The sequence below is a fragment of the Eleutherodactylus coqui genome, chromosome 12, assembly GCF_035609145.1.
Source record: "Eleutherodactylus coqui strain aEleCoq1 chromosome 12, aEleCoq1.hap1, whole genome shotgun sequence".
Lineage (NCBI taxonomy): Eukaryota > Metazoa > Chordata > Amphibia > Anura > Eleutherodactylidae > Eleutherodactylus > Eleutherodactylus coqui.
The window spans coordinates 59,054,145-59,077,620 of NC_089848.1; the positions used below are offsets into that span (position 1 = coordinate 59,054,145).

At 41.6% G+C, this 23,476-nt stretch overlaps 1 protein-coding gene across 1 annotated transcript in view; it reads right to left on the reverse strand.

The window, feature by feature from the left end:
* CHN2 (chimerin 2) overlaps nucleotides 1-23,476 on the reverse strand; it is a 317,209-nt gene that overhangs the window by 137,061 nt on the left and 156,672 nt on the right. Inside the window, exons 4-5 of the mRNA XM_066585622.1 lie at nucleotides 14,493-14,524; nucleotides 4,782-4,895 (exon numbers count right to left, since the gene is read on the reverse strand). Of these exons, the coding sequence (XP_066441719.1) occupies nucleotides 4,782-4,895; nucleotides 14,493-14,524 (146 nt within the window). The remainder of the gene's footprint in view (nucleotides 1-4,781; nucleotides 4,896-14,492; nucleotides 14,525-23,476) is intronic.

The following is a 23,476-nucleotide window of genomic DNA, read 5'->3' on the forward strand; positions in this document are numbered from 1 at the left end:
CTTCTTTTCTTTTGTAAGAAGGAACATTAGTTTCATTACTATTCAACAACACATTGTATGCTTAAAATATTTATGGCAGAATACAATTTCTGTACCATAACACAATAAATATGTCAACTTTCTTTTATTCTTTATTATAAAACCCAATAAAAATTACTGAAAAGAAAACAAACAAACTGAAATGTAGTTCACAGGACAGCATACCCATTGCTAACCAATGTGTTTCGAGAAGTATTTGCTCTTGGTCATTGCTTAGCAAGAAGCAGTCAAAAAATGTTAGAATTAGAGATGAGCGAGTAGTGCCTTAGCCGAGTATCTCCCCGCTCGTCTCTAAAGATTCGGGGGCCGGCAGGGAGCGGTGGGGGAGAGCGGGGAGGAACAGAGGGGAGATCTCTCTCTCCCTTTCTCCCCCCGCTCACCGCCGCAACTCACCTGTCACCTGCGCCGGCCCCCAAATCTTTACAGAGGAGCGGGGAGATACTCGGCTAAGGCACTACTCGCTCATCTCTAGTTAGAATCAATCAGAATCGAACCAATAGGTACAACGCATCAATTACAACGGAGACCAATTAACACGATATGTACAGTAGTGACAGCGGAGCGGCGCTTACTCATTTTGAAAATCCAGAAGGCTTCTCTTGTAAGTAACTTATGTTGATGATCTCCTACTCTTTATCTTGTGGAAGGTGAATGCAGAGGGATCACCTCCATGGGTTAAATGTAAAGGCTATTCCATAAGGAATTTTTTTACTAAATGTAACAGTTGTGCACATAGTATCAGATCTTATATACAATGCAAGATTGCCAGAAATGTCAGATTCAGTATGGCGTTTGTGCAAGACATAAAGGTCTCTATGTACAGACATCTTGTTATTTGTATAGCACCAACTAATTCTGCAGCGGTTTCAAGTAATTTTTATTTATAACCCTCCACTCATTTTACTGACCTCAGAAGAATGGAAAATGCTGAGTCAACCTTGAGCCGGCTACCTGAACCATGCGAGGATTGAACTCGCAACCTTCAGGTGATGAGTGAGAGCTTAGGACTGTATTTCTGCTGCCTTAGCAATCTGCACCACTCTATTAGGTTTAAGGCTGTTACACAAAAAAAATACACAGAATGTTCTGTTTTGCTGCGCATATGAAACTGATTACGCATTTCAATGTACAGAAAAAAACACAGTTGCGCGCAACTACTCAGCGCCCGATGCACAAAAACATTGCGTAAACGCGCGCACAAATATGCATATGCTCATGTGAATCCAGCCTAAATCTTAAATCAGATGTTATTTACCATTATTAGATATTTTTGTTTCATTGTTTAACCATTTCACAACAGCTAATGGTAAATGTACATCTCGATGCAGTAGCGACGTAAATTTATGTTCTACGTTTCACCCATGACCCAGTTCCTCGGAGAGGCTGAAGCACCACAGCAGCCGGTTAGTAACAGCCTCCGGTTCAGGTGCAGTCATTAGACTAGATTGGTTCAGGTCTCGATGATGCAGTGGCAGTTATAGTGCAGGCCGGGAAAGTTTGTTGCAGTACCAAACTTTCCGTAGCATTTGAATGCTGTAAAAGCTGCTCTCTACCCCTCTCTGCTGTCAGTGTCAGATCGGAGGAGAGATGAGCAGGGCAGAAGCAGAACTATAATGATGAAGAAAAATATTAACCCCTTCTGTGACTTATTCCAGTCATACAAGCACTAAATTAACCTTCTCCCCAGAAAATGTTTTTATCTGTTTTGGTAGGTAGGATTAAAGTAGTGTATAGGGTTAATTTTTTAAAACCTATTTACTAGAAATAAATTAAAGTGATTCATTTTGAAGTTAATCAGTTATTACATCAATTAATTTATATGATTAAATTGTCAATACTGTCTGTACAAATAGACTGATAAATTACTTGAAAACTAAAGATTTCAAATGTGCTTCCAAAATAAAGAGAACAAATGGAAACATATATCTGATTTTAAAAAATGTGTAAAGCATGTATTTACATATGTGACATACTGCAGTTGAAAATACGATAATTTTTTAAAAACATTTGCCTGAATTTGTTGTTTTTTGATAAATATATGCAATTCGCATCGGTCTTTTACCACCTAAATAAAGTGCAACATGCAACAAAAAAACAAAATCAGAATTACTTGAATGTAAAAAACGTTTACATAGTTATTCTTTGTTAAAGTGACACGTGCCAGATTTCCACAACTTAGCTTGACCATTAAGGCACAGACAGGCTTGGTTGTGAAAAAATTAACTGCAAGCAGAGGTTGTATGGTTTCTATTACCACATGGTCACCCGTGGAGGTCGGGCGTCAGTGCACTCATCTCTGTAGCTTTGTGTGCGCACACATTGTTCTCTATGGGAGTACGTGCATACAGCTGCAAAGACGAGTCCACAGAGGAGCAGCAAGTTGAGGATAAAAACTAGAACCCCGGATTCCTTGGAACTTGGCCTATGAGCACAATAACTTTATGGTCTTCATAAGTGGTGACAGGTTCCCGCTAACGTGCAGTTGATTGGTTAACTGTCCTCTGGTATTGAAGTGATACATTGTTCCTATGGGTTAAATTCCAAATGCAGCTGTGACTAAGAGCAAATACTGCTCAAAACATGTTATGTATGCCGTTTTAAACATGTGATACAAACTCCAGTTTTAAGTGGACTATTGCAGCGCTGGTTGCTGAACATTACTCTGTCCTGGTGTTTCCAAGTCGTGTGTCTGGTCCAAATGGTTATGATGTAAGTTGGAGCTATGGTAGGAGCTGGCCTCGGCTGTTGCTGCCTTCTATGCGCTATACAGAAAAAATTGACAAAATATGTAATAAAAAGTCCTTTGAAAACATCTGCCAAAGCTCAATGATAGGGATCATGTGTCTACTTACTAATTAAAAATGGCGGAATATTTCTCAGGTGTAATAATTGAGCCTAAAAGTAAATCTTCTACTGGTAATACCGTATGTTTCCATGTTAAACATTTGGTATTGGCACATTTTTTTTTATATGCAGGTTGACTCTCCATTTCCAGTTTTTTTCTGAAATTGAACTGTAAGGCCTCATGTCCACGGAGAAAATCAGGCCCGCTACGGATTCTCCATGGAGAATCGGTAGCGGGTCCCTCCTGCCCCGCGGACATGAGCGCTGAAAAGAAGAATTAATAAGAGTTAACTTACCCGCAGCGGGCCGGGCACCTCTTCTCTTCTTCACGGCCGGATCTTCTTTCTTCGGCCGGCGGATGTACTCGGCACGTCGGCCGGGCCAAAGCAAGCAGATCCGGCCGTGAAGAAGAGAAGACGTGCTCGGTCTGCTGCGGGTAAGTTTATTCTTATTTTAGGTCTCCCGCAGATCCGGACGGCTTCCATAGGCTTCAATAGAAGCCTGTGGGAGCCGTCCCCGCGGGAGACCCGCACGAAAATGGAGCATGTCACTTTTTTTTCATGCTCCATTTTTTTAAATTCCCTTTTATTGACCATCCGCGGGTATTTATCTACCCGCGGGTGGTCAATGCATCCCTATGGGGTGCGGGTCCGCGGGCGGGAGAAGAGTTAAAATCGGCTGCGGATTTTAATTCTTCTTTTGCCCGTGGACATGAGGCCTAAGGCCCAATGTCCACAGGTGGGTTTAATTTGCGAAATCCGTGCGGAAGATCCACACATTAAGTCGCCCATAGGGAAACATGGGTGTCTGCAGCTGAATTAAAGCATGTGGATTTGTTTTGTGGACCTTTTGGTCCAGAAAACAAATCGCAACATGCTCCATTTCAGTGCGATTCCTGCACGGATGGCTTCCATTGAAGTCAATAGAAGCCGTCCGATTCACAGCCCATCCATAATTGCATTGCAGGAAGTCTGTGGATTCCAGGGGAAAGCAGAAGTTAAAAAAAAACAAAAACTAAACTCGACTACACATGTGCACCAGCCGGCACTTCCACACACATCCGCAGTAAAGGAAAAAGAAGACCCGGACAGGTACGCACGGTCCTCGGCCGCGGGAAGGGTCGGATTCTGCTGCGGGCATGGGGCCTAAATCCCATTCGTAGACATTTAATTGAAGGGATTGCCCCACAAAGAAAGCTTATCCTCTATCCACAGGATAGGTCATAAGTATCTGATTGGTGGGGTCCAACTACAGAGACCAAAATGAGGGCTCAGGAGTTCCCCAAATAAATGGATCGGTTAAGGTGCTTGACTATCTCTGGCAGCCCCATTGAAAGGAAAGCTATGGCCTCTATAATGATGCATGAAGAAACTAAGGGTTGGCTTGGTGTTGAAGGCGTACATTCATTTTAAGCTAATAACAATGTTCTGAATATGTACAAACCCCGAATATTATAAATGCTGCATCAGTCTTATGAAGGGATCTTCCAGCTTTAGGGTATATGTTTCATGAGCAGGGACCACCGCCTCCCCCATTTAGCAGAAGTCACTTTTTGAAAGTGTTCCGCATTGATTATACCTGAGCTGTGTACTTCCTATTATCTCTCCAGGGCATTAGCGGAGAAGGGTAAATTCATAATTGGAATGGATTGCCCAATACCAGACAAGAATGAACTGCAGGACACATGTATTCCCCTTGAATAGCCCATCAACAGCCAAGTGAATAATCTGATTAAACGTCTGACAAAAACAATATATTACTGCAAACAAGAATCAGATTCACAGAAGATTCCTCAACAGATACCGCCAAAACCAAATCAATACATAATTAAGCTAGAAAAACTGAGCCTAAATGGATTGCTATGCGGTGTCAGGCCTGCAGCCATACACTGTAACTACCTTAAGGCCAAGGTGTAGCAGCCGGGTTGCCTCTGGCTTTCTCTAATGAGGTACGATCCTTCTGCAGTGCACAGCAATACATCTGCCTGCTCCCGAGAAATGATGCCATGGAACCTAAGGAGGAAAAGACATGCAAAAAGGTAAGTGACCACCCCAACCACCAGGTGTCCACCGCATCCCATGAAGATACGTGACCCATCCGAATGTTATAATGAACACAGATGATATTTTATACTAAAATCTGATTACTTTACACAATTACTGGGCACAAGTTCACCTTCTAGTTCAGCTCTGATGGGAAATCATGCACAAACTAAAGAAAACATCATGCCTTTAACCCCTTAAGGACCAGACACTTTTTAGGAATTTTACCCAAGTGGTGGCTTTACTGCCCTATTTTTTTTTCTTTAGCTACCAAAATTGTTTTTGCTGCGTTTTTTTCCCCCGTGATATATAGGGTTATTTTTCATATCTTTTTCACTGACTTTTTTTTTTGTTTTTTAATTTTATTGGAGGTAAAAAAAAAAAAAACACAACACATTTTTTGTAACATTTCTATTGTTTTTTTTTTTTAATTAGTATATATACACACTAAAATAAAATATGGGAGCGGGTTCCTCATTTTATTTCGGACGTTTTGATATATAACATGTATGGTTTCAGAATACAGGGCGCATACGGTGATGGTTTTGTTGGCATCGTCTTTGGTTCATTTTCCTTTTTATATATATATATATATATATATATATATTTCATTTTTTTTTACCAACTATGTCCTCAATGACATCATATAAGACCTCTGGGGGACATCCGCATGCTTTTTGTTTATTTATTTATTTTTTATTACTTTCCACTGTAGCTGGAGCATCCATAGGGCCCCCATTTACGGGGGAAAATATCCCTCTGTAGTGACAATAGTCACTGGCAGAGCTGATCAGGGTCTGCTAGAACCTTGCAGCTCAGCTGTAACAGGGGGCTGCCGGCGGTCACATGGCTGCTGGCTCACGTAGTGGAAGAAACACTTCTGCTTTCCCTTTTTAGTACATAGAACTCAACGAGGAAAGAAGGCAGAATCAGTTAAAAACTGCTTCTCCCTTCTCCTTCTGAGCTATGACTAACAGCTGAGAACCCAACCTGCTCCTGCGTGATTGCAGAAGCAGAGGCTTTAATCCCGCGCTCTTTTTCATGCTGTCACGTGGGGATAAAGCCAAGGACCAAGTACCGTAAATTTACAGCACTTGGTCCTTAAGAGGTTAAATGTCTAATTGACCGTAAAAGTTATATTTGGCCATCGATTTATTATTTTTATGTTGATGGTTATTTGGTTGCTTCATTCTTATGTTGACTGATCATTGAATGTTTTACTGTACCCTGAGGACACAGCCATTTTCCATTTTTGTTTTCTCCTCCCCATTTTCAAAAAATCATAACTTTTCTTTTCCCATAACATAGCCATCTGAGGACTTGTTTTTGTAGAATAAGTTGTATTTTTCAATTGTACCATTTAATGTATCATATAATGTGCTACAAAACTGAGGGGAAATGCAAAAAACTGCAGTTGAGCAATTTATTTTTAATGGGGGGGGGGGGGTGAGGGAGTCTTGTTTTTACAAAGTACATAGTATGACAAAAATGATATGCTAACTTTATTCTGTGGTTCAGTACAATTACGGTGATACCAAATGGATATCTTTTTTTTTTGTTTTATTTTTAAAAAATAAAATACTTTAAAAGAATTGTTTCTGTTGCTATAGTCTGCCTGCCATAACTTGTTTATTTTTCCATTATTGGGGTGATTGGTCCTTGGCAAGCCATACACAGTAAGGCTTGCTTTTTGTGAGATGATATGTAGTTTCTATTGGTACCATTTCGGGGTACATGTGATTTTTTTGATCGCATTTTATTTTATATTGGAGATGGGTAGCCCAAAACGAGCAATTCTGCAATTGTGTATTTTTTTTTCTGAAGACGTTCACTATCCAGCATAAACAAAAAGCATTCTTTTAGTAGATCAGACGTTCAGGGATTTTAAAAATGGGAAAATGGTTAAACTTTTAATTTTTTATAAGGAAAACTTTTTTAAGATCATTTTTTCTTAATAGTAGACTTGGACTAGCAATCATTTTGATCACTTATACAATATACTGCAATACTGAAGTATTGCAGTATGTTGTATTTCTGTAGGCAGTCTACAGGCAGAAACACATGGCACTCCTGGGAGCCATCACGTGGCCCCAAGCTGCCATGACACCTGAACTGCAATCTCATTGGGGGTCGTTGGGGAGACAAAGAGAATCCCCCATTTAAAGGCCACTAACAAAATTTACAGCGTCATCTAAAGGGTTAATGGCTGTCAGAGACAGCTGACATCCGCCGTGTATAGAGAGGGCTCAGCTCCACAGCCAAGATCACAGATTCCACTAATGTGATCTTCTTTTCTGAGATTATTTCCTGAATTATCTGTTAGAGGGGTTGTTCTATCAGGAGGCCCCTATCCACATGCAGCACTTGGAGGTCATAAGAGGGGGGGCCGAATGGACTAAAGCCCTCCACATACTACATCACTACCTCACTAAAGCAACCTGCCTTAACAAGTCATTAGTGCCGACCCCTGAGAACAAGGAGAGGAGATGTTTTCAGCACTTATTGAACAAACTTTCAAGTACTTCTTTGCTGAATGAGCACAAGTGAATGTGTTTCCATTCTAGCGGCTTCCTGTTTTTCACCTTTGAGGAGGTAACACAATAAAGCAAGTTACATGCCAAGGTCCCACCTAAAGTAAGCGGGCCATTACTGAATAAGAACTAGGTCAGACAAATAAGCCCCTCAGGAATAAACTGTTCCTTTTTCCATTGATCATAAACAGGGCCTTTGAATGGGCTTTATTTTTGTCCGTTTAGGAAGGAGAGACATAAAGAGGAAACAAAATAAATGGATATATGCTTGTTGGGGTATACTTGGCGATATCAGTAGAAACCTTCTCTCCACTAAGAACCGTATAGTATCTCAGTAGTGAAAATCAGAATGATAGTTACATTGTTGGATGTTTTATCCATCTGTCTCATATCTATATCCGCCTCATATCTATCTCCTATTTATATCCGCCTCATCTCTGTCTCATATCTATATCCGCCTCATATCTATCTCATATCTATATCCGCCTCATATCTATCTCATATTTATATCCGCCTCATATCTATCTCATATCTATATCCACCTCATATCTATATCATATCTATCAATCCGTCTCGTATGTATCTATCCGTCTCATATCTATCAATCACATATATATATATCTATCTATACATTAAGGCTACATTCACGTTTGGCCGAGAAACGCTTGCCCATGTGCGTTTTTGATTAAAAACCGCCTCACATCACATGTGGGAAATTGCGATCCTCAGACGTGTGTTTCACGCGCATCAAAGAATTGCAAGCGTTTCCCATTGTTTTCAACGGGAAGCATCACATCGCACTCGCATGTACATCGTATGGCAAGCGAGTTCCATGGATGTCTTTTAAGGTCCCATTGAAAACAAAGGGTGATGCGTTCCACAGGAATGCTCTGGGTCGCCTCACATGAGCGTATTTGACTTCAATAGGCTTCTTCTCATTTTTTTTTCAAAGCGCTTTTCGAGTGTAGAGAACACAAACGCGACATGCTCTATTTTTGAACAGAATTGCGCATGAGAGGCCCCTGTCTGCGTGAAATCGTGAACGGAACTGCGCGATTTTGTGGGGCTAAACTATACCAACTGGGCCTACCAGGTCAGCATACCCACCTACCAATTCAGCTGGCCAAGTCAGATGCCCGCTACTAAGTAGGCTGTCCACCTACTCAAACATGGCGCTGCTGGGACCACACTGACGTGAGTACTCTACATAGCACATATATGCCTCACAATAGCGCTTACATCTGTGTGAGGCCTCCGTCAAAGACATCTAAATCACGTTAACCCTTTACAATCCACTGTCTGACGCCTGAAGACATTCTGATTGAAGGCTCTACAGCTCCGATGTCGGAAGACGTCTGACAGGGTATTCTTACTGTATATTACTGGCCGCTCTGTTGTCGGGGGCCTCTCCAGCATGTCCCATACCGCAGTACTGGCTCTAGCCAGCAGATGGCGCCGTTGTATAACGGCAGAAAAAGAAAGCCCCCTAGGAAACCCTGAATCTAAAATTGGATTGCAAAGGGTTAATATTTGGCCTTTGCCTTCAAATCAGCATCAATTCTTCTAGGTACACTTGCACAAAGTCAGGGATTGTGCAGGATTATAGTCAGCTGTAGGAGTATCCAATTACACCAAATAGGCGATATCGATCATTTTCATATGTAGGATGAAACACAGTCATTAACTGAAATAGAAACAGCTGTGTAGGAGGCTTAAAAGTCAAGCAAGACACAAGGTAGTCATACTGCATCAGGAAGGTCTCTCCCAGGTAAAGATTTCAAAGCAGAATGATGAGCGGTTTAAGCTCTTCAGAAGAAGCGGGCAACGTTGAGGACTGTAGACACAGTGGTTGGCCAAGAAAACTTACTGCAACAAATGAAAGATACATCAAGCTTACTTCCCTTCAAAATCAGAATATGTCCAACAATTCCATCAGCTTAGAACTAGCAGAAACCAGTGGACCCAGGTACACTAGTCTACTGTTTGTGGAAGTCTCGCCAGAAGTGGTCTTCATGGAAGAATTGCGGCCAAAGTGCCATTCCTTTGACGTAAATACAATGCCAAGCGACTCAACTATGCAAGAAAACATAGGAACTGGGGTGCAGAAAAATGGCAGCAGGTGCTCTGGACTGATGAGTCAAAATCTGAAATAGTTAGCAGTTTGTTCGTCGAAGGGTTGGAGAGCGGTACAATAATGAATATCTGCAGCCAATAATGAAGCATGGTGGAGATCGGTACAATAATGAGTGTCTGCAGCCAACAATGAAGCATGGCAAAGAGCAGTACAATAATGAGTGTCTGCAGCCAACAATGAAGCATGATGGAGGGCAGTACAATACTGAGTGTCTGCAGCCAACAGTGAAGCATGGCGAAGAGCAGTACAATAATGAGTGTCTGCAGCCAACAGTGAAGCATGGTGGAGAGCGGTACAATAATGAGTGTCTGCAGCCAACAGTGAAGCATGGTGGAGAGCGGTACAATAATGAGTGTCTGCAGCCAACAGTGAAGCATGGTGGAGAGCAGTACAATAATGAGTGTCTGCAGGCAGTAGTGAAGCATGGTGAAGAGCAGTACAATAATGAGTATCTGCAGGCAGCAGTGAAGCATGGTGAAGAGCGGTACAATAATGAGTGTCTGCAGCCAACAGTGAAGCATGGTGGAGAGCTGTACAATAATAAGTGTCTGCAGGCAGCAGTGAAGCATGGTGGAGAGCGGTACAATAATGAGTGTCTGCAGCCAACAGTGAAGCATGGTGAAGAGCCCTTGCAAGTTTAGGGCTGCAATTCATCAAATGGAGTTGGGGATCTTGTCAGAACTAATGGTGTCATCGATGCTGAGAAATACAGAGATATATTTTCCTGATGATTCATACAATACCATCAGGAAGGCATCTGATTGGCTCCTAATGCATTCTGCAGCAGACCAATGACCCCAAACACCCAGCCAATGTCATCCAGAACTTTCTTCAGTTTAAAGAATAACAGGGAGTCCTGGAAGTGATGATATGGCCCCCACAGAGCTCTGATCTCAACGTCATCCAGTCTTTCTGGAATTACATGAAAGGACAGAAGGATTTGCGCGAACCTACATCCACAGAAGATCTGCGGTTTGAAACAACATGTAACAGTGTATCTAGAAGAACTGATGCTGTATTGAAGGCAAAGGTTGGTCACACAAAATATTGATTTAATTTGCATTTCTGTTTTGTTCATACAGTTTGCATTTCCTGCTGAACATTTGCATCTGGGCCCCTGATCCTTCAGCTACGCCCCTGGTGTTAACCCTCATCTATACACACAAGAGTCAATTCTGGTACGCTTGAAGTTTGGAATAGGGGTTCCCCTTGATGAAAATAGGCTCAGGGATTTCCTTTAAGGAAATAAGTTTAGGTAGAACTGGTTTTGGCTCATATATAAATATTGTCCCTTTAAATTCTCCATCTTGACAGATATTTATCTTTACATCAAACCTAAACTGTAATCTCAACTGAATTCGACCAGAATGACTCATTGATGCCATGCAGATATCACTTTGAGGGCTGAACATTTGAGAAAAATTACATGTTTACAGGACAAAGCAAGCCAAGAATATTATACATCATCGCCATCGTCAGCAGCCGACTGCAGGCAACAAGAGTCTAACTAATAGAAGCCTTACAATTATTATAAGAACGTTACATTGGTCTTCTTCACCTAATAAACATTAAGACAAGACAAGTAAGATTGTATGAGTCGAACTATAGATGATAAATATAGCTTTCTCTTTCTTGTTGATTGTAGTTGTCATGTGGAAGGTACAAGTAGAAGAGGTACATGATGCTTCACCATGTATTCCCATGGACTACAATTGGTACACGAGCCCATGTTACAAGAAGTCTCTGGGCTGCTTTGACCTTAGGTTAAGGCTGATTTCAGACGAGCATATAAAAACATGTCCAGAATACAGATCCGTATTAAGGACATATTTCAGAAGACGTTACATCTGTATATCATTATCTGTATTTAACCCCTTAAGGACCAGGCTGTTTTGTACCTTAAGGACCAGACACTTTTTAGGGATTTAAGCCATGCGGTAGTTTTACTGCCCTATTTTTTTTTCCTTTAGCCACCAAAATTATTTTCGCTGTGCTTTTTTTTTTTGCTGTGACATATAGGGCGATTTTTTAAATATCTTTTTCACTGACTTTTTTCCGTTTTTTTTTGTTTTATTGTGGGTAAAAAGATTTTTTTAAAAATTAGATTTTTTTAACATTTCTAGTTATTTTTTTTAAATAATATATTTACGCTAAAATAAAGTATGAGAATGGGCTCCTCATTTTGTTTCGGACGTTTTGATATATTTGTATGGTTTCAGATTACAGGGCGCATATAGCGGCGGTTTTGGTTGGCTTTGGGTTATTTTCTTTCTCATGCATATATTGTTGTTTTATTTAATTATTTTTTACTTATGTATGTAGGTTTTTTTTTACTATCTATGTCCCCCATGACGTCATATAAGACCTCTGGGGGACATTCACATGTTTTCGTTTTTTTTTTATTTAATACTTTCCCACTGTAGCTGAGGCATTCATAGGGGCCCCAGTTACAGGAGAAAACATCTCCTGTAGTGACAAGAGTCACTGGCAGAGCTGATCAGGGTCTGCGGTGACCCTGCAGCTCTGCTGTAGCGGGGAATTCCGGCGGTCACGTGACTCCCAGGCTCGAGTAGTGGAAGAAACATTTCCACTTTCACACATATCGCTCATTGAGCGCTGTGTACTGAAGGAAGGAGGAGGCAGAAAGGGTTTAAAACCTCTCCTGCCTCCTCCTCCTCCGGGTTATCAGCTGTGAGTAACAGCTGACAACCCGTCCTGCTGCTGATTTATTACAACCCCTAAGTTCTTTTGCAATAATAAGTGCTTTTTATTATTATCTAACTTTACATACGGCTGAGCTTTAAGCCCAGGACCAAGCGCAGTATATTTACAGTGCTTGGTTCTTAATGGGTTAAGTTCTATTGAGCAAATACTGACCCATATTTGCCTAACAGAAAACAATACAAATACGGAGGGCAAATACGCAAAAAATATGTCTCTTCGCTCTCAAACACAGAATCAGCAGCTGGTAACAAGTTTGAACTGACAAGAACAGTTTATTGTGCAATTATGTCAAGAAAATAAACAGAAATAAAAGACACTTACCTGTCCGGTACTGGCTAATACATGATATCCCTCACTAAAGGCTCATTTACATGCAAAGACAATCTTTTAAATGATTGAAAGATTGACAGTTTTAGCGGTCGCTTTGCATAAGTACTAATGGGCACTAATGCCTATTAGCACTTTACCAGCTTCACTTGCGTGTAACTGAGCCTCCAGCAGCTGTTTGCAAATCCCAGCATGTGGTCTGGACTTTGCACGGGCTGCTGTGGGCTGTCAGCTTGTGGTCCCTGCTATCTCTTTCCGGCTGAATGATGAATTTTATGCTCACCTAATAATCATTGTTCAGCTGAAGAGTGAAAGATGGAAGCATTTACACACAACGATTATCGCTCAAAAGTCATCATTTGAATGAATTTTGAGCAATAATCGTTGCGTGTAAATGGACGTTAATAGCTTACAAACAACAGTCTTGTGCAACCTTACTTACAGTCCTTGATACAGCTCACACAAACTACACTTGTGTGTCCTACGGGCAGGGCAATTACTGACCTGTCTAGTTGCTCCTTGACGCTAACTGCCTACGGGCGAGCGCCATATCAGGCTTGCTATCATTTAAATCGAAAGCTTGGTCACCTGGACGTTGGTAGATGGGCCAATATGATTTGATCAAATTATATACCAAGAACCTTGCATTATTTAATGTGGTTAGAGTATTGATTATAGGTATGTATACCTCGGATAGTGAATGTATTTTGCGTGTTGTTGATACTCTTTGGTTTCTGCTTCTATTGTATGTTGCAGCCGTGGTTTAACGTGCAGGTATAGATTTCTATTGGGAAGTGCTGGCCTATTTTATCCTTTTTGACACCACTATTTTCGTCACAATTTACATTAGCTCCGTATTATGGTCATCTTTACATGAAACTAATATGGAGTGAAAATACATTTGTCTGAAAGTAGCCTACGGGTTCATCCTCCTGATAGAGCTGTATGTACAGAGGCTGTACAGGAACATATGGAATCATTGCATCTTCATACTATATGCAGGACTGCTTTAACAATAAGGGAAACATTGTTCCAGACCTCCTCAGGATGCAGATAACAGCTGATACTAGTGATAGTACTGTGATACTAGTGATACTACAGCCAGGTAGTGTAATGACATCACTGCATTATACTGCTATATTGGTGGCCTACAGCATAGCCCAGAAGATGAGTCAACTGCTCTGCTTGTCGCAGGAATGGAGTTTTTTTATGTTTCATTTGTTTTAGCATTTTTAGCAACCATGTCAGTATTTGCTTTCTTCTCTTTTGGAAGCTTTCACTCTTAACTTCCTAGACTTTTTGGATTCCTTGGCCTCTTCGTTTCTCTGACCTTCTACTTCTTGGACTCCTTTTTTTTTTGCTGGGTTTACACCATATGCACACGGCCATGTGCGAGTTGTGCCATACAAATCAGGTGTGAAAAACAGAACATGGTCCCAAAATATGGCCATGTGAATGGGCCCTTAGTCTCCTTTTCCACCCATGTTCTGTGCCAGATAGAGAAGAATGGGTAGAGCTAATGAGAAGTGACATCACCTTGTGCCTCCACACCTTTCCCATTAATGTGTCTAAAAATTGTTCCTAAATACATATAATTGTTAGTATGATGCTTAATTGAATGTATAAACATTACTAGACAATTAACAATGTACAGAAGAAGGGAGGGGGCATTCATAAAACCTTTCAATGGGCCCAACAAAGTGTAAAGACTGCCCTGACTTCAGCCAGCTACAGACTGAACCGTACCATGTTGTGGAGGGACAGAAAAGGAGATTTTATGAATTACAAGACATATTTCCAGGAATTCTCATGGGTACAAGTTACATTAAAATGAACTGGTAGCTTACGTACTCCCTTCCATAGTGCTTTGGTCTGTTCTCCACCTGCAAGAGAAGGAAAAATACAAATTAATGTTTTAGTAACTCCGTCCTTTCTCAGCTTGTCTCGTGTTTGGCTGAAAAATTACTAATTACTACTAACATGGGTTAGATGAAGCTAAAAACAAAAATCCACAAAACAAATGTTACTACTTTCAAGGATACATTTCATTCGAAAAATTGTTTCTTTGTGCATTACTACATTGTAACGTAGCATTTATTTTCAAGATACAGCCATAATTATGTATGTCAGTACAGAGAAACCTCTCCAAAAGACCACCTTTACGTGAAGACCACTCCTTTCTATAGTCACAAGGAAGAAAACTTCCGACACTCATGTGTGTTGCAGGGATATGGTTTACATTTTTATTTCATATACGCAAACCACAGATTTGGCTCAGATCCCCGCAAATCAGCTAATTCCCTGTGGTCAGCACAGGAAGCAGATAGCACTGACCATACAGTAGTGGCTCGGGATGGTAGTGTACTGCAGCTCCCACTGAATTCAACGGGAGCTGCATCTGCAATACCATCCCACGGAGCAGAACTACTGTCAACGCTTTCTGACAGCAGCCCCAGGAATTAAATTATTGGCAAGAACTTGTGCGACAGATCCCCACTGATCATTTATTGAGGACCTATTGGTCATCAATAGAAAAAATGTAAGCTCTCACTCACGACCTGAAGGTTGCGAGTATAATCCCCGCATGGTTCAGGTAGCCGGCTCAAGGTTGACTCAGCCTTCCATCCTTTCGAGGTCGGTAAAATGAGTACCCAGCTTGGTGGGGGGTAATAAATCAATTATCTGAAAGTGCTGTGGAATAAGTTGCCACTATACAAATAACATGTTTTTTTAAAAAGAACAGCCCTTTAAAATAACTAAAGATTGTATATGCACCCTTGCCCCTACCACTCCAGTTCTCCCCACGGGCCTGGCTTACATGACTGCAGCGGTGACGTACCCATATATACACGTGACCACTGCAGCCAATCACTGGCCTCAGCGGTGCTGTGTTGTATACCAAAGCACTGAAGAAGTGGCATGGGTGCAGTTTTCTCTGATCCTGGCAGAGTGGCACTACCATCACACTCAAGCTGGTTTTCCCTGTGGAAGTGCAACTGCAATAAGTAAGTCAAGAGGCTTCAATTACCTTTCAGCCATTAAAGCATGATTATGTCTCGGTGCAGGAAGAGGTTAAACTAATAATACCCTTTTTATCTATACGATAAGAAAACACAAGTAGTCTACCCTTTTCATTGGAACCTTTTAAACATTATGACGCACTTTTGCTGAGAGAAAATGCCATTTTACAGCTGACCTTTTAATCAAAATGTGCTAAAGGCCTTCTATTAGATAGTAACATGGCTTTGAACAGAAAACCATCTGCTTGTGACCTTCCTGCAGTGCTGTCAGTCATCGCTACTTAGCACTCCAATCCATTCTCTCATCTCTTTACCTTTGCTTCTAAGATCTACTAAGTCTTTCCTGCATGCCTCCTCTATAACGTATTCTTCATTAACCTGCTACTGGAAACACTGACACCCTAGACCTTCCAGTTTAGACTTCTACAAGCAAATGTAACACAAAACTACATAAACCGTTTTATCAATGCCCTTTCCAATCCACTGTCTGACGTCTTCCTACATTCTGATTGAAGCTTATACAGCTCCAATGTCAGAAGACGTCGACAGGGTATTCTTACCATCTATTGCCAGCCACTCCGCTGTCGGAGTCTCTCTGGTGCACACACACTGGCTTTAGCCAGCAGATGGCACCGTTGTAGAACAGCAAAAAGAGAAAGCCTTTTAGGAAACCCTGAATCCAAAATTGGATTGGAAAGGGTTAATATCTCAAATAAAAACTATATAAAAGAAATACACTCACTGCAGCATCAGATGGTTGTTACGTCAGTCCAGCGCCGTGGCATCTGACAGGTGATATTACCTGGCCAGAAGAACTGGTGACGTTGCGTAAACCTCTCATGTAAGCTCCTAATGTAGAAGCCCCGAGGCAGGTTTAGGGGATGTCGCTGATTATGTCCCTGCCAGACTACCATTGGCTGTAGCGGTCACATGGCTGCAGCCGATTGAAACAGAGATCAGAGTGGCGGGAGAGCAGACGAGTAGACTATAGACTTCTATTCCTTTGTTTTCAGCTGCTGAGAAAAGCCAGCAAGAAATAAGGATAGCCAAAGGGGTAGAGTGCTCAAGTAAGCGCTTTTGCCTCTTCATTTCAGCAATCAGCAGGGGGGGGGGGGGTGTCTCAGCACTCGGACCCCCACTGATCAAAACTTTTGAGTTGTTGCTCTGATATGTCCAAGGTTTCTTAAAAGTACAGTTACCCTAAATCTGATCGACTCAACTCCTACTATAAATGCTGCGAAATATCCCCAAGGAATGCCTACATAGAGAATCCACAGCAGGCCGGTGTGCTGACAACATAACCTAAGGCTTCCTTCATACATACTTTTTTGGGGCTTGCAAAAGGTAGTGAAATTCATGCATTTTTTACAAGCTTTTGTTTTGCCATTTCTTGGTCATAAATTCTTGAAATGCAATTTTTCAGGGGTTTTATTTTTCCTACAGAGAAGTGCATGGGAAAAGCAAATAAGAAAAAAAACACTATATCTAGAGTATACTGTGTTTAAAAAAAAAAACGTCGTAGACCCAAAAAGCACATTAAAACTGAGCAAAAAATGCATGAAAAAACATGTGTGAATAAAATTTAAAAATACTTCTAAAAAAACACATCATGGCATTTCTTACAGGCACAGTAAAGTGTGTGTATGAAGAAAGCATAAAGGAATTAACCATTTTGAATAACATTATATTACAAATAACAAGTTTATAAAAAAAAATACATATAATCTCTCAAATATGTGTGCTTCACCATTTGGTTAAAGGGCTAATCTGGTGAAATTCCATTCATTATGTAGCTATCCCCCAGTATATACAGGTGACCTAGTGTTACCTCGGTTAGTTATTCCTCTTTATCTGAAACTCCTGGGCTCCTTCTCCTCAGATGGTCATGTGATCTCAATTCCAGGTCAGATTTACTTTGCTTTATGCTGTGTGATAGTGTGAAGCTACCGTATTACATGGACCCGGTATTATTGTATCTTGATGCCACCAGGAAGTCCTGGTGGAGCCAAGATTGGCAAGGGGGTGACGCCCCCTGTACCTGATTGCCTGCACAGTTGGCTGGGCTGCAGGTCCTGCCAGCCCACTAAGGAAGGCTTATTTGGAGCAGCATAGAGTGGCCCCAGCTGCTGCCATTGAGGCCCAGCTTCAAGGCCGTTCCCCGGCGGCGTGACAGCAGCATCCACCCCCTCACCCCCCGTGCCCCGATGTAATTTTAAGATTGCGTCCAGCAGCAGAGGCAAGGTGGCCTCCCTCCCTCCCACGTCATGTTCAGCTCATGGCCACCAGCAGAAAGGACACAGCGGCGGGGAGCGAAACTGTGTTAGCCGGCGGCAACAGATTGGAGCTGCACTGCAGGGATCACAGAGAGCTGCGGGAGATGCTCAGGAGCGTCTGCGGCAGTGGCACATGTGCAGGAATGGTGCGCGGGGGACCGGCCGTGATGGAGCTGACAGACGCCGGGCTGCAGGCAGTCGCCGCCCGGGAGAAAATACACCGCCGCCGCCCAGCACTAAGGCCTCATCCTCCGGTGTGCCGGGAGCCAACCCAGATAAGCGGCGCCGAACCACGCGGTAAGTCACATGTGCAGTTTCTCCATTGCTTTTAGCCGGCTCTGCTGGCTTAGGGTGACAGTTCGTTTTCTTTTTAGGCTTAGATTGTTAGCTGTAAACTGGCAACATTTACAGCTCATAATCTAAGCCCAAGTGGAAAAGGAACCCTCACCCTAAGCCATCAGGGCCGGCTAAAAGCAATGTAAACGCTGCTAGGACCTTCCAGCCTTCACCCTATCAGGAGCTAGGGGTGTGACAGGGGCATTCCTCCTGTCAAACCCCTAGCTTCCGATGGCGTCAGGTACAAGAATACCCATAGGCCCCCACCACAGAAACTGCCTAGAGGGGGACACAGGCACTTATGTCACTGATGATGATCACACAGCTCTTGTCCACAGTTATAATAGAGGAGATCACATTTCATCCTCCTGACTGTATACTTATTGCCTGCAGCTTAGGGTTAAATTCACATCCGCGTCTGAGGTTCTGTTCAGGATCTCCGTTGCGGATTTCCACTAGAAATCAGGATCACATAGTGCTGGAAGCAGGTCTATTTCCTCCCATAAATTTTAGCAAAATGCCAGACTGCTGGATGAGAATAGAATGGACCCTCACTATAGTCAATGGGGACCGACTGGTTCCATCATAAGACAGAACCATTTGGCCAGGGGGTGCCATTTTCCTGCTTTCCAAACGGAGCAGGAAACTGAAATCCCCTAATGTGAAGAAGCCCTTATTTAGGCAATAATAATTTAACTGTTCCCCCAACAGTCAGAAATGGCATAACCTCTAGCTAAGACTTTGCTGATAAGTATTAGACAGGATACTGTACTGCAATACACAGAGGGTGACAGGCAATCAGATGAGGGGGCAGGTGTAGAAACAGGTTTTTACTAGAGTGACCCTTTAATACATTTTACAAAAATAGTTGCTCTGGTCAGAGCCTTCTGTAGGCAGTGAGTTCATCAGTTCACATCAGTAGATGAGATAGCTTTTATGGGTACTGAGTGAACTGAAAATCAAACCTTTTAAGAGTTTTACACAAAGCCTCAGACTGATGCCTTGCTATAAAAGGCATCCATCCAGCAACTAAAAGGATATAGGGCAGTAATCAGTACCCTGGGCACTAGAATGTAGTCTGCTTTGTATGTCGAGCACCAACTACTTATATTGCATTTGCTGTTATAAAGGAAGATACAGATAAGAGCTCTTCTTTGCAGTTACAGTGCTGACATATAGATCATAGTCAAAAAGATTGCTATCTATCTTCCTCCTGTATCTGTATATCTTCTGATGAGAGGCGTCTGAAGTTATGTAGTAATCACTAGCAATTCTAGGGCACAGATTTTTAGGGGCATATGTGTGTAGAAATTCTTCCCAAATGCCAATGCATAGAGCATTTTAACGTAGATGAAGAAACTCAGTAACAAGTTAATAACCAACTAGAAACAGCAATCACATGGAAGCCCGGCTGCACACAACTGGATTTGGATTGCCACACGGGCAATCTGTGGCATTCCACATCCATTAGCAAGAATATGTTCTATGTTTGCACGGATTCCATGTGGATGGCTTCCATTGAGTTCAATTGAAGCCGCCCACGGCCCTTCCACAATTGACATTGCAGAAAGGTCGTGGATTCTGCATCATCGCCTAGCGACGGTGCTGGAAAAGCAGTGATTTTAAAAAAATAAAATCTGTACTGTGCATATCCGATGGCGAACCATCCGCCGTCCGAACCATCCGCAATACAAATAGATACAGGTGCGCCAGCCAAACACAGAGTCGGAATCCGCTGCGGCTCCCGCATGTGGAATCTGACCCATTTGTGTGCAGCCGGCCTAAAGTGGTCATTTCAAATTTCGGTCAAAAGGCCATAGTAGAGCTCACACGTCAACGCTAATAAAACTTCTCACGAAAGTTAAACATTTGGCAAGGATGATTCACTGATCTTGATACTGATTGATTATTCCATTGGTTCTCCAGCATTATTAATTCCTCGTTTCGCACTGTAGGTTGCCCTGAGATGGAAGCTGAATATATGAACACTGTTATATGGTGTTGCATCCCTCTTCTGAGATATATATATATATATATATAAATAATTTATTCCCGCTGGGAGTACCTGCTCTTTTCATTATCTTTCTACGGCTTCACATAATGGCAGATTTCCAAGAATAAGCTGGAGGTGAGCGTTGGTCCGAGATGACTAACTTCATCAATGTGATCTTCTCATGCGTATCTGTGATATATCAAATGATCACTTTGACTAGATTTGAATGATCTCTTCATTTAGCATACAAGACCTATTGTAAAAGGATTTATCTTGACATCGACATATTTGGCATGTCATTGAGATATGCTATCAATGCCCAATCATCCGGGAAACGACTAATATGTTCGGTTCAAAGAAGTGCAACATTTTGGCTCCTGATGGCTCAGTTCAACTTTCTTCAGAGGTCATATAGTTGACTCATTATAGTCAACAGGCGACCGTGTTGACACTTGGATAAATTCAAGCGGAGATGACAGGAGACAAAGTGGTATGGCGCTTTTCTAGTTCCATTGCTAGGTCATTCTAGTGATCAGTGAGGGACACAATGGTTGGGAACTACAGGCCAGTAAGTTTGACATCTGTAGTAGTTTAACTAATGGAAACGATCCAGAAAAAGAGGATGTTTGACCACTTAAAAACTAAAAACCTATAAGGTCCTAAGCAGCACCACTTTACTGAGGGCATGGAATCCTAGAATGGTAGAGTTGGAAGGGACCTCCAGGGTCATCTAGTCCAACCCCCTGCTCAATGCAGGATTTACTTAATCATCCTAGACAGATATTTGTCCAGCCTTTGTTTGAACACTTCCATTGAAAGAGAACTCACCACCTCCCATTGTAACCTGTTCCGCTGATTGATCACCCTAACTGTCAAAGTTTTTCTAATATCTAATTTATGCCTCCTCCCTTTCAGTTTCATCCCATTGCTTCTAGTCTTTCCTTGTGCAGATGAGAATAGGGCTGATCCCTCTGCACTGTGACAGCCCTTCAGATATTTGTAGACAGCTATTAAGTCTCCTCTCAGCCTTCTTTTTTTGCAAGCTAAACATTCCCAAATCCTTTAACTGTTCCTCATAGGACACGATTTGCAGACCGCTCACCATCTTGGTAGCTCTTCTCTGAACTTGCTCCAGTTTGTCTATGTCTTTTTTAAAGTGTGGTGCCCAGAACTGGACACAGTATTCCAGATGAGGTCTGACTAAGGAAGGGTAGAGGGGGATAATTACCTCACGTGATCTAGACTCTAAGCTTCTCTTAATACATCCCAGAATTGTGTTTGCCTTTTTGGCTTCTGCATCACATTGTTGATTCATGTTCAGTCTATGATCTATTAGTATACCCAAGTCTTTTTCACATGTGCTGCTGCTTAGCCCAATTCCTCCCATTCTGTATGTGGTTTTTTTTCTTCATTTTTCTTGCCCAGATGTAGGACTTTGCATTTCTCCTTGTTAAATATCATTCTGTTAGTCGCTGCCCACTGTTCAAGCTTTTCTAGATCTTTTTGAATACCCTCCCTCTCTTCCCTAGTGTTCGCTTTCCCTCATTTGTGTCATCTGCAAATTTGATCAGTTTCCCATCGATTACCTCCTCCAGATCATTTATAGAAATGTTGAACAACACTGGGCCTGGGACAGAGCCTTGTGGTGTCCCACTTGATACAATCTTCCACTTGGATATGCAGCCATTAATGACCACTCTTTGAGTACGATCACTCAGCCAGTTGTGAATCCACCTAACAATTGTCTTGTCAATCCCATATTTGGTCATTTTTTTCAATAAGAATAGTATGAGATACTTTGTCAAATGCTTTACTAAAGTCAAGATATACTATATCCACCGCATTTCCCTGATCAACCCAGTCAGTGATTCTGTCATAGAAGGAAATTAGATTCGTCTGGCATGACTTGTTTGTTACAAACCCATGCTGGCTCTGGTTAATTACTCCATTTTTATCCAAGTACTTGCATACATGCTGTTTAATAAATTTGTTTAAAGATCTTTCCTGGTATAGAAGTCAGGCTTACAGGCCTGAAGTTTCCTGGCTCCATCTTCTTCCCTTTTTTGAAAATAGAGACAACATTTGTCCTTCTCCAATCTTCTGGGACTTCTCCTGTTCTCCAGGAATATTCAAAGATTATGGCGAGTGGTTCAGCAATTCAGCAATTACCTCTGCTGCTTCTGCTGTCAAACTAACTTCATTGATTCTTTGACTATGTCACAGAAGTGGTGGATGAAGGTAGTGCTAGAAAAAAATCGCCCATATGGATCTCAGTAAAGCCTTTGATAAAGTTCCATATAAAGAGCTCATAGATAGGTTATTGTAAATTGGACTTAATTCTTTAATAGTTTAGTGGATTCACTGGTGGTAAAAGACAAATATCAGAGTGTTGTTGTCAACAAAGTGTATTCTAAACAGGGACGAATTACAAGTGGTGACCACAAGTGTCTGTCCTGGGGTCTTATTCTATTTAATATGCTTATAAGTAACATATGAGGAGGTTTAACCTTTTAAGGATCAGGCTGTTTTGTACCTAAAGGACCAGACAGTTTTTAGGGATTTTACCCATGTGGTGGCTTTACTGCCCTTTTTTTCTTCAGTTACCAAAATTATTTTAGCAGCGTTTTATTTTTCCATGACATACAGGGCTATTTTTTAAATATATTTTTCACTGACTTTTTTCAGTTTCTTAGCTTTATTAGGTTTAACAGGCTAAAAAAATATTATTTTTTCTAGCATTCATAGCTTTTTTTAAAATTAAAAATGAAAATTTTGTTTCAGACATTTTGATATATAATACGCATGGCTTTGGATTACAGGGCGCATATGGCGACGGTTTTGGTTGGCGTCGGCCTTGGGTAAGTTTCTTTTTCATGTACCGTGTATATTTTTATTTTATTCTATAATTATTTTTTACATATACATATTTTTGTAAGTTAGTTTTTAACATTTATGCCCCCTATGATGTCATGCAAGATCTCTGGGAATCATTAATATAATTATATAATTTTTTTTATATTTCACACTTTTCCACTGTAGCTGGAACATCCATAGGAGCTCCTGTTACAGGGGAAAACATCCCCTGTAGGACCCTGAAGCTCTCCTGTAGCAGGGAATCCCGGTGGTCAAGTGATCGCCGGATGGTATAGTGGAAGAAACACTTTCACTTCTTTGTACATAGCGCTTATTGATGGGGCTTGCTGGCAAACTTTA